Source organism: Cydia splendana, chromosome 3 (genome assembly GCF_910591565.1).
Source record: "Cydia splendana chromosome 3, ilCydSple1.2, whole genome shotgun sequence".
Classification (NCBI taxonomy): Eukaryota; Metazoa; Arthropoda; class Insecta; order Lepidoptera; family Tortricidae; genus Cydia; species Cydia splendana.
Window position 1 is genome coordinate 4,193,401 of NC_085962.1, and position 16,598 is coordinate 4,209,998.

Genomic DNA, 16,598 nt, shown 5'->3' on the forward strand with positions numbered 1-16,598 from the left:
TCTCATTTACTCCGAGCAAGTTTGATATTAGCCAAGTTTGAGCTAAGTTGGCTGCGTTGTCAATTGATATCTTTATTCATGCGGCTGGCAGGGAGCCAACGGACTAAGTAAGGTTCACAAAAAGCTGCTAGAATCTTAAGGGCTTTATGTAACTGTACTGCCAAACGTGCCTCGGATGGCCTCGGCCTCGGAACGCACGCCCCGAGCGTCACGAGCGTGCTCGCTAGCTACCGCCATACCTTTGTGGCGTCAGCGTCTAGCGTGCACGCTTCTGACGTCTCGGGTTCAAGGCATGTGCCCAGAAGATGTCCAAAAGTGTGACGTCAGTGTCACCTTTGGAGTGTCTTCGTTGACGTCTCGTGACGAATAAATGTAATATTAATTTTATTGTGTTTTCATGGAGGCTTTGTGTAGAGTGTATATAGATTTTTAGGCATAAGATACCATAACAGATAAATGGAACCACATTTTGAACTGACTTTTGCCTTAAATGGCACATTTGGTGTAAAGTTTGAGCTGCACATGTATTTGTAAGCGTATTCGTCAGTGCGGGCGTATGAGGGACACTGTTATCTGCGTGATAAAGTTAATGTCACTTTTTAACATTGCGTGATTGAAAGAGACAGACACTGTTATTATCTCGTACGACCATAATATTATCCGTACAGTAGTGAAGGCTGCGCCATCTATCGCGGATTATGCACGCTCGAGTACCTTCTGCTGATAGGGTTGCCACCGGAATATATCACAATATGTTTCTATAGTGGTGCGCTGTCGTAGGTTCGAACTTCGGCTCGTACAAATGAGTTTCTTGGAACTGATGTAGGTACGAAATATATTCTTTTCACCACACCAGCTCGGAAAGGCTTACTTTGCACTTCGAAAACTGATAGCAAAGTTGCATTTTATTCACATGAGAGGCAAAGTAATCAAATGCAAATTTTGAGTTGTTTTCTTATGTTTGCTGGTAGAATTGACTTTTATATGATGATTTTACATTTAATATTTGCTTCGGGTTGGTGTGGTGAAAATTTTTGTGTATCACTCGGGGGCAAATTTTGTTTAACCGTCGTGCTTTGAACCCTCGCAACGCTCAAGTTCCATTTTTCGAACCACTCGCTACGCTCGTGGACAATTTTGGAGTCTTTTGCTTGCTGGGGTATCAATATTAGCACGAGCGGTTAAACACCAACTTTGCCCCCTTGTAAAACAAATAACTATTGTTATGAGAAAACCGGTCTATGGCAGTTGAAAATAACTGTAATTGGATGGGTAGGTAGTATATCTCGCGCGTGACACTGTCTTGCCACACTCGTGACAAGGCTCGACGTTTTATGTCCGCTCATAATCTCACCGGGAAACTGACAACCCTATAGTTCAAGCCTTAACACGCAGAGCAATCGATAATAATCGGTATGTAAATCGGTACACCGTGTCTAATTGTCTATGCGACTACTGCGACTTTCTTGATTGGGATTTACGCGTACATACCGTTATGTTATTCCCGTTACGCATTTCGTACCTAACATACGTAAGGTTCTTGTATTGTATACGTTACGTATCCTTTAGGGTATTATTCGGATTGCAACTGCAGAGCTGCATTGCTATTGCGCCATAAATGCTGCTGCCTCCTAAGAGCTCTTTCCCACTGACCTCCAGTTTTTGCGGGTACGGTTTTCTGCAGGATCCCGTTTTAGTAATATACGGGCTAATATAGTAACGTTCACACGAGCATTCTGTTTGCACGCATACTACAGAAAACGGTATCCTGCAGAAAACCGTACCCGCAAAAAACTGCGTCAGTGGTAAAGAGCTCTTAGTCCTGAGTTCCTTTAAAAATAACAAATTGAAATCGAATTTTGAACTACAATAATGGAATAAAAGAAGATTCTAAATTCAAAACTGCAAAATTGACTCTGGGTCTTAGGAGGCTACCTATAGCTCCACACTCGTGCGCGAATCGCGGCGCGAAGCCGCGATCGCGAGTGTGGAGTCGATTTCGCAGATCTGGGAAATCGAAGCCACACTCGCGTTCGCGGAGGGGGCTTATCACTAGGTACCTACGTCGGCTTAAGTTGCTAACCTCCTATCTCCGCCAAAGGAGTTCAGAGGTTTGTAAGTTAAGGTCTAGTTGCCTAAATTTGCAAATCCTAATGTTCTTAAACCGGATTTAGGGGGTTTGCGATTTTAGCCAACGAATTTAGTTTTGAATAATATTATGACTAAACGCATAGCTGTCTTGTAGTAAACATGACACAAGTGCTCAACTATATCTCCATAAAGCTTATACTTGTATATTGTAAATCCGGTCGAATTGTCGAAGATTTATTGTAGACCAGAAGATTTATTACTTCTATCGGAGTATCTATTGTATGGATACGAGAAAACTTTCTTACCAACCACAATGGAGTTTGCGTTGCAAATATGTAGGTAGGTATGTTTAGATTTTGACGCATACATTTTAATCAAAACTCTTCTATAGGAGAAAATATTAATTAAACTAAATAAGGTAAACATACTGGTGCTCGACGCGGTCCAAGTACCTACATGTCATCTTGAAACTTAAGTCATTGTCAACAGAGGTGACAGCAAGGTGCCATTTATTGGGCATTAGCATGTCGAGCACTAGTACGTTTGCCTTAGTGTTGCCAGTTACTTTAAAAAGCTCGTAACTTGTGTGTTGCTTTACAATGCGGGCCGAATTATTTTGTATGGTTTCTTTTCATTGTATTGTAATCTTAATCTACTTCTTAGGTCCTATGCAAACCACTGTTTATTCGCCCGTATTAGATTTACACACCGCAGATTATAGATTAAGTACCTACATGAGGGATATACCTCATATATGGGACTACAGCGAAATCCTCTTTTAGTTTCGTTTGATAGTTTCTCTAACTTTCTACTGACCTCCGGTCTCGGTGCAGTGGAAGTTGGGGTCGAGCCCCTTGGCGCAGGCCTTGGTCAGCTTGTCGATCTGCGCGTGCGCCACGTGCTCGAGGAAGCGCCGCAGGTTGGCGCGCGAGTGTAGAGCCTTCAGCGTCTTCTCGTCCAGTTTCAGCATCTTGTACACGCGCCGCTTGTATTTCAGCTGGAAATTTTAAAACTCACATTAACGCTTTAAAATGGCTAGGGAGTTGAAGGCACCTTGACGCTCAATTGTCCTTTCCAATTTTGGAAAAAAACAGAATGAGGGCCTACTTACTTAATAATGGGTTAAGAAAATATCGGAGCAATATAATAGTACATTATTGTCGAGGCTCGGAAGTAGCTACTTGCAGGCTGAGGATTCGTTTTAAACGGACGACCTTGGGAGTCCGTTTAATTGAATCCGAAGCCAGCAAGTAGCCTTCCAGCCGAGTCATATATAGTGCTTTTCTCAAAAATGGTGCAAGAAATATAAATATCATAGAAATATTTTACAAAAGCAACGTTCTTACGTATATATTTGCACAGAAAAAAGTAGAAAAAATTAGCTTTGCCGCCTTTTTATTTTTTTAATAAAAAAATAGAAGTGTATTTTTCTGCCGAAAATACGCCAACCTATTTGAGACAGCTAAATAGTCGCGGTACTAATCATCTGTTTGGCTGTTTAAGAGCGCTATTACATTTCGGCGTTGAGCGAGTTTAGGTATTTTACGCGCTGCGGCAGGCCGTGCGAGCTCAGTACGCCGATCCCTTCTACCACACTCGCACTACAATGATGGATTAAACATTCTTGATCCTTCGCGAAGCATATTGAAATCAACCATAACAACACTAACTGTACTTAACTTTTAAAGTTCTAAAACTGTTATTTGGTAAGTACGAAAATACTAAATGCAGTGCAAATGTACATAGGGGCTGTTCATAAATTACGTCATCTATTTTTGACGATTTTTGACCCCCCCCACCCCTCAAATCATCCAAAAATCAAGCTTCGGATGAATCTGTTTCCTCCTACGTCATGTTACCATCATCCGATGTCCAGACCCCCCCCCCCCCCCCCACTCCTCCCATTTGAAACGACGTAATTTATGAATAGCCCCATACTTGTACTTATGAAGGTATATTACTCGAAAGAAATTATAGGTACCTACTCGCTTATTTACATGTTTCGTCATTGCATTTGGTACCTATAGGTTGTAAAGTTTGTATCAACGAGGGTTTAAAAACGAACTGGTACTGAGGATCTGATGATGATTAAGGTGGTCACGGATACCAATCAACCATGTAGTAACATGATTAGGCTCGTTTGATTCGTCTCAACAAGATCTTTGACACTGAAGATACACAGGGTCTGATGATGGAGCTGGAAGGTGGCCACGGGTACCAGTCTATCATGTAACTAAACAACTTCGTGTTTGGGCTCGTTTGATTCGTCTCAACAAGATCTTTGACACAAGACAGTACTCAGGCTCTGATGATGGAGCTGGAAGGTACCATTACCAATCAACCATGCAACTAAACCACATCGTGTTTAGGATCGTTTGATTCGTCTCAACAAGATCTTTGACACTAGGTGATACTCAGAGTCTGATGATGGAGCTGGAAGGTGGTCACCGGTACCAATCAACCATGCAACTAAACCACTTCGTGTTTAGGCTCGTTTTATTCGTTTCAACAAGATCTTTGACACAAGATAGAACTCAGGGTCTGATGTTGGAGCCGGAAGGTGGTCACCGGTACCAATCAACCATGCAACTAAACCATTTCGTGTTTAGGCACGTTTTATTCATCTCAACAAGATCTTTGACACAAGGTAGTACTCAGGGTCTGATGATGGAGCGCGAAGGTGGCGACGGGTACCTGTCTATCATCATCAGCTCCATCATCAGACCCTGAGTAGTATCTTGTGTCAAACATCTTATTGCGACGAATCAAATGAGCACAAACACGAAGTGGTTCAGTTACATGGTAGACTGGTACCCGTGGCCACAGTCCAGCTCCATCATCAGACCCTGAGTACTAACTTGTGTCAAAGATCTTGTTGCGACGAATCGAACGAAGCCAAACACGAAGTGGTTTAGTTGCATGGTTGATTGGTACCGGTGACCACCTTCCGGATCCATCATCAGACCCTCAGTACTACCTTGTGTCAAAGATCTTGTTGCGACAAATCAAACGAGCCCAAACACGAAGTGGTTCAGTTACATGGTAGACTGGTACCCGTGGCCACAGTCCAGCTCCATCATCAGACCCTGAGTACTAACTTGTGTCAAAGATCTTGTTGCGACGAATCGAACGAAGCCAAACACGAAGTGGTTTAGTTGCATGGTTGATTGGTACCGGTCACCACCTTCCGGATCCATCATCAGACCTTCAGTACTACCTTGTGTCAAAGATCTTGTTGCGACAAATCAAACGAGCCCAAACACGAAGTGGTTCAGTTACATGGTAGACTGGTACCCGTGGCCACCTTCCAGCTCCATCATCAGATCCTGAGTACTATCTTGTGTCCAAGGTCTTGTTGAGACGAATCAAACGAGCCTAAACACGAACTGGTTTAGTTGCATGGTTGATTGGTACCGGTGACCACCTTCCGGCTCCAACATAAGACCCTGAGTACTATCTTGTGTCAAAGATCTTATAGAAACGAATAAAACGAGCCTAAACACGAAGTGGTTTAGTGGCATGGTTGATTGGTACCGGTGACCACCTGCCGGCTCCATCATCAGACCCTGAGTACTATCTTGTGTCAAAGATCTTGTTGAGACGAATCAAACGAGCCTAAACACGAAGTGGTTTAGTTGCATGGTTGATTGGTACCGTTGACCACCTTCCGGCTCCATCATCAGACCCTGAGTATTATCTTGTGCCAAAGATCTTGTTGAGACGAATCAAACGAGCCCAAACACGAAGTGGTTTAGTTGCATGGTTGATTGGTACCGGTGACCACCTTCCGGCTCCATCATCAGACCCTGAGTACTATCTTAAGTCAAAGATCTTGTTGAGACGAATAAAACGAGCCTAAACACGAAGTGGTTTAATTGCATTGTTGATTGGTACTGGTGACCACCTTCCGGCTCCATCATCAGACCCTGAGTACTATCTTAAGTCAAAGATCTTGTTGAGCCGAATCAAACGAGCCCAAACACGAAGTGGTTTAGTTGCATGGTTGATTGGTACCGGTGACCACCTTCCGGCTCCATCATCAGACCCTGAGTACTATCTTGTGTCAAAGATCTTGTTGAGATGAATAAAACGAGCCTAAACACAAAGTGGTTTAGTTGCATGGTTGATTGGTACCGGTGCCCACCTTCCGGCTCCATCATCAGACCCTGAGTACTATCTTGAGTCAAATAAATACATATAGAATGTCAGGTCGTTTCAAATATTTTTAATCCTGTCCGGTAGTTTATTAAACTGTACCATTATAAATTATAATACTATAAAAACGGTGCTAGGATCAAAGTCTCTCGTTGCGGTTTACACGCACACAGTATAGCGTTTTACACGGCGCCCGCCGCACACAATGATAAAAAACCTCGTCGTCGCCGTTGAAAATGTGCGGAGCCGACCGACACACGTCCTGCCTCTACAAGCTCTGCCGCGGCACTGAGCTGGCGCAGCGCGCGTCTTCGGTAATATAGAGTAGTTTTCAAAAAATTGCCAAAAAATTATAGTAGAATTTCATAAACACTAATGTATACCAACAGTATAAGCAAACGTTGCAGATTGCTTGAGTATGAAAATGACTTCGATATTAAGTAGATTTTCGTAGGAATTGACACTTGTTTCGGAGAGAAAATCGAGTTCGTTTTACTTTGATTTTCTCTTTCTCAAAGGTATGTAGGAAAAATATAGTTTGATATGCCTAAAGTACAGGGTATTAGTAATACAAAATAGCCAGGTTTAGCAGAGTAAAATTCTCAACATTTCCAAATAAGAGCTCGCCATTCAGTGCTTCACGGGGTTTTTCGGAAACGACCATCAGAAAAAAAATCATTACTAATTTAATAAGTCCTTTTTCTAATATTTACAACGACATTTATAAAGATAAGAAGACGCTTTTACTGGAACAAGTACTCATTGTTTCTAATAATGAGCGCAAAGTCCTGAATTTCGTCGACTAGTATCATCAATTTTGCATTATTTCGACTTTTCTTGTAAGAGCGCTCTTAATGGGCTTGTGCCTTCATTTGATATGGCCATTTCAACTTTTAAAAAGTTTGGAACTCGACAAATAATGGAATTTGTATGCAACATTGCAGTCCCAAAATCGAGACTGCAATGTTTTTAACTTTTTAATTTTTGACTGACCATAAACTACGCGCTTCGCGACCTATTTTTTAAACGGCAAAGTCGACTTTGCCGTCCATTTTTGAGAAAATTAGTTTTCTGGTGATCTTTATTTCTGAATAAAACTGTGACTATTCCTTTTATTTGTTAGGGATTGAATTCTTCTACCAAACGATCGAGACTAGGTAATCAAACCATCAAAATGAACAAATTCTGCGCTAAACATACCACATCCTAAAATTCCTACATAAAGCTTTCTTTTCAATACTTTGCACCTTGACTGACGCCACCCGACCGCACGAGGAGATAACAATCACTTAAATGAAAGTGACATTCTATTGTACTGCCAAGTCCAGAAATTGGAAGTGATACGACCAGTTTCATATCATTAGGCAATGTGTGTGTTAAATTTAGTTTCTATTCGGCCATTTGCGTAACTATTTAATGTAATAATGATCGAGTAAAACATTAAAACCTTTTACCTCGAGGTAACCAACAGGACCATTAAACGGGTAGTCTCCGAGGCGTCGCTCTTCGTCCAGGAACTTCCCTGCCTTGCCGTTGACCGGTGGGCAGAACAGGCCATAGTTAAAGCTCTCCTTTAGCTCCTGAAACAATAACGAGGATTCATTACTGCTCTGGATCTGAGGCCCTATTTAAGGCAAAGATAATATTTTCACAATCAATTTGAACTTTATTTTATAGGGTTCAGCTTTGCCACCTTTAAATGCCCATTAATAAATGCCTCCGTAAACGATGCGTTAGCGTATTTTGAAGAATTTCTGTTGTAGGTAAGACTATTGTCCATCGCAGCCTGTTTTCAAAGTTAGGGACTAAACAAACTATTTGGCATTATCGCGTTTGATAAATTTTGATCAGAAAGTATCTGATCGCTAATCGCTATTAGGCAGCTATTAGACTTCTGAGTAGATAAGATCTAAACAGGAGAGTGATGCATGTACAAGCTATGCTACTTTCATTGCCTCTACGTTGTTCTATATCGCTGCGATATGTTTATATTAACACAGTGACACATTTCTAATCTATGTAAACACAACTTACGTAATTGTTATTAAACTATCGCCAGCAACCGCAAACATTAACTATAGGATAGGTAAGTAGGTATGGGTTATATTTGAGTAACAATTTGTAGTTTAGTTTATAAAGATAAACCAGTGTTTTGTTTGATAATGGAACGAAAAGTCTACATATAAGCACAACTGCTTACATTTTACGACTATAAAAAAATATGAGGTACTTAAAATTTTTTTAGGTTTTTTAATAAACACCCGTCACTACTATCGACGTTAGCGTAAACAGACTGTAAAAGTACCTACTGTCGTGACAAATTGTGACAAAACCACAATAAACGTCATATTTTCATACAATTTTGACGTCGATGGCGACAATTCCACACTTTATCCTTGAAAAGTCTACGCGGAGTCAGCTCGACTCGACTCGACTCTACTATAATTATATTGATGCCCTATAAAATCTACAAGAAAAAGTGTTCCCACAAAGTGATCCAATCGTTACAAATGACGATAAACGCAACTATATGATTACACACATGCAAGCCGTTTCGTAACCAGAGACAATTTATCACGTAAATTGCATTAAAAGTAAGTGCATCAATTTATTGTGAGCTTTCAACATAGTAATTACTGATGTGTATGAAGGTTTATAAATCACTGTGGGTAATCGGATGCTTAATCACTGTTTTCAAGGAATATGAATTTACTCAAGTTTTCAAAGTTCGTCGAAGTTATAGTGGTCGTTGTATCAGATGAAATACGGCGTTGAACCGAAGATTTCCTTTGGCAGGATTGATAGGTATCAGGGATGTTGCGGATGCAGATTTTTTGACATCCGCGGATGCGGATATTTAAAGGCTAACATCCGCGGATGCGGATGCAGATGTCAAGATAAGGTACTTAAAAACGTCAAATATTACATTTTAGTAGTTATTATATTTAAAAAAAACGAAGCGCAAGAATATACCTATGTGCGTTATATTTAATAAACAGTAACTTGGCCGACTTTTCTGGATCTAGACGATTTCATTATAGGTAATGACGAAATTACCTAGCACTTACGCTGTACCGACTTTTTCGACATCCGTATTAAGCTTCGCATCGATTTTATGCGGATGCGAATGCGGATTTTGAAAATAATGCGATGCGGATATTTAAGTTAAGTTTCTTCATTTTTATTTTACGGTGACATTCCGATGGCGATTGATACAGCACTGACGGATCCATGGGGTCATGACACCCCTGGTTTGACCATGCGACCTCCCCCTGCTTGAGCTTGATCCGCCCTTGCTGTAGCGACATGAATGCTGCAACGATTGGAACACAGTTTATCAAGGATTGTTTTTAAACAGTTATGGCCTGGATGCGAGTCCTTTAAGCCAAATGCTTTATCAAGGAAATTGGCAGGGAGTGCGCCTGCGATAACGTTGCAAATGTAATACTGCAGCAACGTTTTTGCTGCAGCCATGCGAATGTAACCTCTATTTCCATTATGCAAAAGTGCAAGTATATAGACGCAAGCTTGAATAGTTACTCTTTAGGCAGTCTCAAAATAATTGGACCTATCCAATACCTTGTTTGTGTTATATTATGGGCAAGTATTTAATAACAGTGTTTGTAGTGCCTGACTAAAGTTCTCCTAAAAATAATCTCACTTTTAGAGAACGCGCTAAAAACGGCATAAATAACTGCAGAAAAATCTGCAGTCGTTAATCTACGTCTGGTTTAATTGGTCCGCTAATGCCCGGGCACTCAGCTTTGTACAGTCACCTGCAAAAATATGTTACTCTTTGAAGGCCGCAAAAATATTTGACACGCTCTTATAGCTCTACAAATAAGTTCGTGTCAGATATTTTTGCGGCCTTCGTTGTGTAACATATTATTGCAGGTGACTGTATGTGCGTATTGTATGGCGCCGTTGCTAAAGTGCGAGAAGTCACTTCAATTCTGTCTTTTTCTAAGTACCTTTACCTGCGTACTTAAGTACGGGAAGTTAATATTTTTATTACTTTTATTATATACGCAGAAACGTCTGCAAACAATAGGTACCTACTACAAATCTTATAATCAAAGAAAAAGGCTCGGCTAGGAAATAGTCGCTGTCAAAATATCTGGGAGACCGAGCTTTGCTCGAAAAACACAAAACCCAAAAATGCGCGTTTTCCCAGAGATAAGACCTAGCTAGATCGATTTATTGTCTCCGAAAACCCCCGTATAGCAAATTTTATTGAAATCGTTAGAGCCGTTCCCGAGATATAAATACAAGAATTACCCGATGTAACTATTAGAATATTCGTTGTCCGTACAGAGGAGAATAATGATTTCACGATTTTCGCTTTAAATGTCCCACGAATTATTAAAATTAATTTGAATTGAACCATTTACCGAGTAAAAACAATTATCTATGACAGATTCAGGTCGCAGCCTAAATAATTACTGGAGATGGCTGATAATGTTGGCTATTTGTCAATTAGGTAATGGTGACAAAACGATTAGTCTAGAACTCTAGACCGCATTGCAGAGGGCATAGGTCAACGATGAGACACAAATGATATTAGTAAAAGCTTGATCAAAATTTATAATACAAGTAATATAAATTCTTGGACCTTTTGTCGAAATTCTCGAATTAAACCATAACTCTTAAGGCTTCTGCAGACGTTGAAACAAACGCAATACGATTTTAGATTGTTCCCGGTTGCCGGCTAAGTAAGAGCAAAGACTTCAATTGATCGATTATAAGCCGCAATGTATTGCAAATCGCATGTGATTATCTGTGTCCTGACGTTTGGAGAGGCCATTATAATATATGTAGTTCCTAATTTCCCAAGGAGTTCATAATGGGAATCTGGACATAGCCATTAATATGGATTTGACTTGATTCAACACGCATCACGTTTCAATAGTGTGTGTCTGGCATTATTCATAACATTTAGCCGTCAAACATCGATTTTAAGACAGTGGAACTTTGTAAGTTAATTATATTGAAGACACAGATAACCTAGGCCACCTAGGGCACCTACTCCTAGGCCGTATTGCAAAGGGCATAGGGCCAAGACAACAAATGAGCATAATGGTTAAGATTGGTGATGCTGGAGAATTGATGGATGTGCCAACTTGACTTGAATGTAGTTTAGGGTTACAACACTTTGAAATGACTATGAAAGAAAAATACGTAGGTGTTGCAAAAATGACGCATGTAGCCATATGTGTATGTAGCTATATGTGTATGCGAAATCAAGAAGTTAAAGGTTACATTTTAAAGGCGATCGCAGCGTGGTAACATGTCGCAACTTCGAAATATGTTTACCCGTTGTTTCATTTGATCGAACACGTTTTATTTTAAACCGTTAAATTTTCCAAACTTTTGAAAGAGGCATCCAGTAGAAGCCATTGGGTTAGGTAGGTTAGATTGGTGATCCTTCTCAAAATTCAACGGTTATTAGAAGAAACGCGTTCGGTCAAATGAATCGGCTTTAAAGTTTTCGGAGATGAGAGGTAACCGGAGGCTTATTCTGATCTGATTGTAATATCGGGATTTGTTATGGATATGATATGGATATGGACCTGTTTTCAGCTAACAGAATTTCTTTTAAGGCCACTGTTAACAGCTGACAGATTATTAAAATCAAGGAGATTGACAGTTGGGACAGCAGTCGCTAATCAATAATGATATAAACATTTAAGTCGCGGTCCCGTAAGCCGTACGGCCGTCTATTACAGCTCTTAAACCTAGAGACCATTATCGTCGACAACCCTGAAGTAAATGCCGTTTGTAAATGACCGCGGTTGCGTTATTGATTGACCGGCAATGGTTCCTGGAATTAGGACGATATTCATCTTCAGGTGGTATTGCAATCGTCGAAGTGCTGAGTCGACCAGGGGGCTTATTCCAATTATAATAACAAGTTATGAATTTGATCTGGATTTGCTATGGAATATGGGTAATCTGTCAGTGTAAAAGGTGACGTTTTTGTTTGACGAAATGACACTTTTGACACTGATCGTATTAATCGTATTAAATATATAAATATAATGATTTTACAACACTTTAAGCCACATTGACCTTAAGGCCTGTGCACACCGGCGTGTGCGTGACGTGTACGTGCGCGGGCGGTGTTGTAGTACCTATACAGATCTTTATGAGAGACGGCACACCGCTTGCGTGACGTGTGCGTGTGCGGCTCCAACATTTTTAAATTAAAAAAAAAACTTAATTTAAGGAGCTCGATTCAGAATAAACAACATATTATGGTTTTGATCTTATTTTGATATCTTGAAGATCGCTCAATCTCCACCAACCAAGACGATCGTATCAAAACCAGTGCATAAGCATTACAAATTGTTAGATTTGAATCGGCCACACGATGGCGTAGGCAGGCGTGGCTCACTCCGCGATTTCGTCGCGTCGCTACAAGTACAAGCGGCCCACACCAATTTTGGTGCCTAGCAGTAGTAGTTGCCGCGCACCGCTACGGAACGGACGCCTGCTTGCGCTTGCGCCACCTTGCGGTCATATCTGTCGTAATAGACGGGTTTTGTTAGAGTGTGAACCTTTTGTAGTAGGTACTATTATTTATTCTGTGGCGTAAATAATAAAGGCCGCCGCTTCATAACACTATACATATGTTATTCATTTTTCATGGCACATATTGTAAGGAAACCCTAATATATCGGCGGTTGTATTACTGTCTGAAATATGGAAATGTGCCACTCCGGGCCGCGGGCTCGGATTCCCAATATACCCGTGTGTCGAGTCGACTAGTGATGTTCCGTCCTCGAGATATTCCGGTTTTCATAGAAAACTATCCTCTGCCCGCGACTGCCCCGTAGAAGTCGTTAAATTGGGTCCCACTCCCCCAGAGGTAGACTTTGCAACCCCTATAAGTAGATGATAAATTCTAGGATAAAAATATAATATCTTCTGTCCTTTTTTAGGTTATAAACTATAGTTTTACAAGCCATTTCCGTCAGTAGAAAGAGGCGGCAAATTTTAAAAATGTAGACGAGGTTTTTCTTCCATAGAAAATTTGAAATTCGTGCCTCTTTGTACTGAAAAATGCCAAATAAACTGTGTAGTAAAATAAAAATATATTTACAAAAATAGAATATTTACATCTTGAGGCCTTGAAGTGACACCGTGATAATCACACGATATGATCTTTGAACTCGAAATAAAAAAATCCAAACTGCAAATATGTTTCTGAAACTTACGATGTTAAATAAAACCGGGAATATTGATACATCACTATTCGGTCTTCAGTATATTGAGCCTTTAAAAATCCTCTGAGATTACCTATTTCTAACAGGAGCGAGAGCCGAAATGAGTTCGAGCCGCGTAAATCTATGATAATGAATGGATTTTCACTTCAATGTGAAAATCTTAGGAGGCTGGAGGTTTTTTGGTGAATTTGTACACTTTTTAAGTGAAGTGTGAAGTGTCCCGTACCTACCTAATACCTATTTTAATAACGGTTATATTCAGGCGTTTGAAAGATAGCAATACTTTCTCTTTCCATCTTGTTTTGATATTTTTAATTAAAAAGGATAATTTCCTTCCACAAAAACGAAAAATGAAGGAATAAGATATCTCAATAGAACAGTTCTATTACAGTTAACCGCAAACGGAAGCGATATACTTTTCGTTATAGAGAGAATAAACGAAAACTGAAAAAATAAAAATAAAAGGTCCGAGCCCTTCAGTACATGTAATAACCACTTTACCTGTAAAGCACTTACAAAATCAGTTATTTTCTATTGTTAGCTCTTTGTTATGTTCGCTTCTAACTCTAGATTATCCATTCTTAATAATTTATGATGATTAGGCAATAAAGAGAGTTAGAATGGATGTTGTCAATGGTAGTGGGAGGCCACGCCGTAGGAGGGTTGTAAATATTACTGAGCACTTAGGTAGTGGGCACACAAGCTGTAGGTAAGGTAGATTAGGTAATAGGTACCTAGTTTAACCTACTAAGACACTACCTCATCATATTTCTCGCGTTATCCCGGCATTTTGCCACCGCTCATGGGAGCCTGTCCGCTTGGCAACTAATCCCGAGGCACTAGTTTTTACGAAAGCGACTGCCATCTGACCTTCCAACCCAGAGGGTAAACTAGACCTTATTGGGATTAGTCCGGTTTCCTCGCGATGTTTTCCTTCACCGAAGAGCGACTGGTAAATATAATTGATATTTCGTACATATAAGTTCCGAAAAACTCATTGGTACGAGCCGGGGTTTGAACCCGCGACCTCCGGATTGAAACTCGCACGCTCTTACCGTTAGGCTACCAGCGCTGCGCAAGGAAATTCACAGTGACATCTTTTTTCCGACATTATACGCGGTTAAGATTGCTTCAGAATCGAGCGAGATGACATTTCGCTGTGCTCTTTATAGTTTAACTATATGCGAGTTATATTGATCGATGTATGTATGTCTGTGTGTACCCTAAACTCAACGTAGGTGTTCCGGTTGTAGTACAATTAGCGCAATATGCATACAATGGCCACAGATGTCGTTATTAGACCACGGACCCATTCTCACCCATTACCCGTTGCCCCACTAACTCACAGTTTTTGTTTACTACCAATGCTCAGTAACTGTGAAAGTTTAATTATCACTACGGTATTGTTCTTGGTCTTTCACAGGGAAGTGGGAAAGGGACAGGTTATTTTAAGGTTGGTGCCTAGAGTTGGATCAAGCTAACTTGCATGGTATTTGCAATGACAAAGTGTGACAGTGTCATCATTAATGTCATATTTCTTTGAAAATATGACGTTTAATAACTACACTATCTCACTGTGTTCTATATTACGGCCCAATTCGAACTTTAAGATACGTCAATTACTAGATCTAGAAACGATATGGATTAGACATGTCAGTGTCAAATGTGACGTTTCTTCAAACAAAAACGTCACTTTTGACACTGACACATCTAATCCATATCGTTTCTAGATCTATTAATTGACGTATCTTAAAGTTCGAATCGGGCAGTTAATCGGTCCAAAGATAGCCTAGACCAGGGGTCTCCAAACCCCGGCCCGCGGGCCAAATCCGGCCCGCGACGCGTTCCAATCCGGCCCGCCGATACCCAGAGCGAGTGCCCACTGTCCGGCCCGCGGGAGCCAGGCTCCAGTGGTTCAGCATTTATTGAAAGTGGAACTGTTCCTAACAGCAGCAACCAGACACCCTCCCCCGGCGCAAAACCGACGGTGGCCCGCGCGAAAGATTCTGAGGCGCCATATGGCCCTCAGGTAAAAAAGTTTGGAGACCCCTGGCCTAAACGGTATCTTTGAAAGTTACGTACCTACTTATAAGAAACGTGATATTTTCATTGACGTATCGGCAGTTTACTTTGTTACTGCAAAATCATTACATAGTTGCCTCGTCCGACCGGCTAAATCTGATACTTGAAGGACTTAACAGTTTATGCTGTTATAATACGAATAGATTCCTTTGAAAGGCTACCGATCTCAGTTAATCCATTATTTATCACCAATAAATTAGCCTTTAATGGCATTGCGTTCCCAAACCTCCGTAATATAGTTTTAATTTGGCACCGACACGCGAGCTCGTGGCATCGAGCGAGGTGCATCTGCAATTCTGTACAATATTTGTGCCTTATTATAAGTCACACGAATTAAGCCTCCGCCATACAATAGATGTTACGCTCTCAATGCGCTCTCATTTTAAAACGACATTCTGATATAAAATGAAATTTGACATGACATTCAGTGTCATTTGTGTCGCTTAACTTCAAACTCGGGTAAATCCATCCTCTTAGGAAATATCTACCCTATTACCAAAATCGCAAAATCTGACAGTTGGATTTATCCGAGTTAAAGTTAAGGGACTCATTTCATATCTATACCTACAGGGTGGCTAAAAAATAACTGCATTCCCGTTGCCAGGGAGGTTTTGGGATTATATTACTGAGCAACGTTTACTATTTTTCGGGGTTGCTCCCATAGTAAAAGTGGCTCAGTGTAAGGCCAAAATCTCCCTGACAAAGGGAATGCAGTTATTTTTTAGCCACCGTGTATAGCGACCAGCGGTGGGTCTTATTTTCTTTGAAATAAGGTTTAATGATAGGCAGTTAACGGTGTAGGTACCATTGGTACCCCATTTCAATGAAGTACGATTGGACTAATAAGTCTAATAATTGGCAAAATACTTAACCACTTTACAGATACTGACCGAAATATGTGAGATCTGTGAGTAACGTAAACTTGTTCATCATTTCCAGCCGTGCCTGTAATACTCTTATGCTAGGCCCCTTAAGGCGTATGTCAACGGGTAACTCTCGGTAGCTCAGTTGATAGAGCGGCGGGCTGGTATCCACTATCCCGGA

The 16,598-nt window shown here is 40.7% G+C and overlaps 1 protein-coding gene across 6 annotated transcripts in view; it reads right to left on the reverse strand.

The window, feature by feature from the left end:
- The window catches only part of LOC134806385 (SH3 and multiple ankyrin repeat domains protein 2), a 215,604-nt gene that overhangs the window by 20,335 nt on the left and 178,671 nt on the right, over window positions 1-16,598 (reverse strand). For all 6 annotated transcript variants that reach the window (XM_063779631.1, XM_063779630.1, XM_063779632.1 and 3 more), the window contains exons 3-4: window positions 7,701-7,826; window positions 2,908-3,088 (exon numbers count right to left, since the gene is read on the reverse strand). In XM_063779631.1, the coding sequence (XP_063635701.1) occupies window positions 2,908-3,088; window positions 7,701-7,826 (307 nt within the window). The remainder of the gene's footprint in view (window positions 1-2,907; window positions 3,089-7,700; window positions 7,827-16,598) is intronic.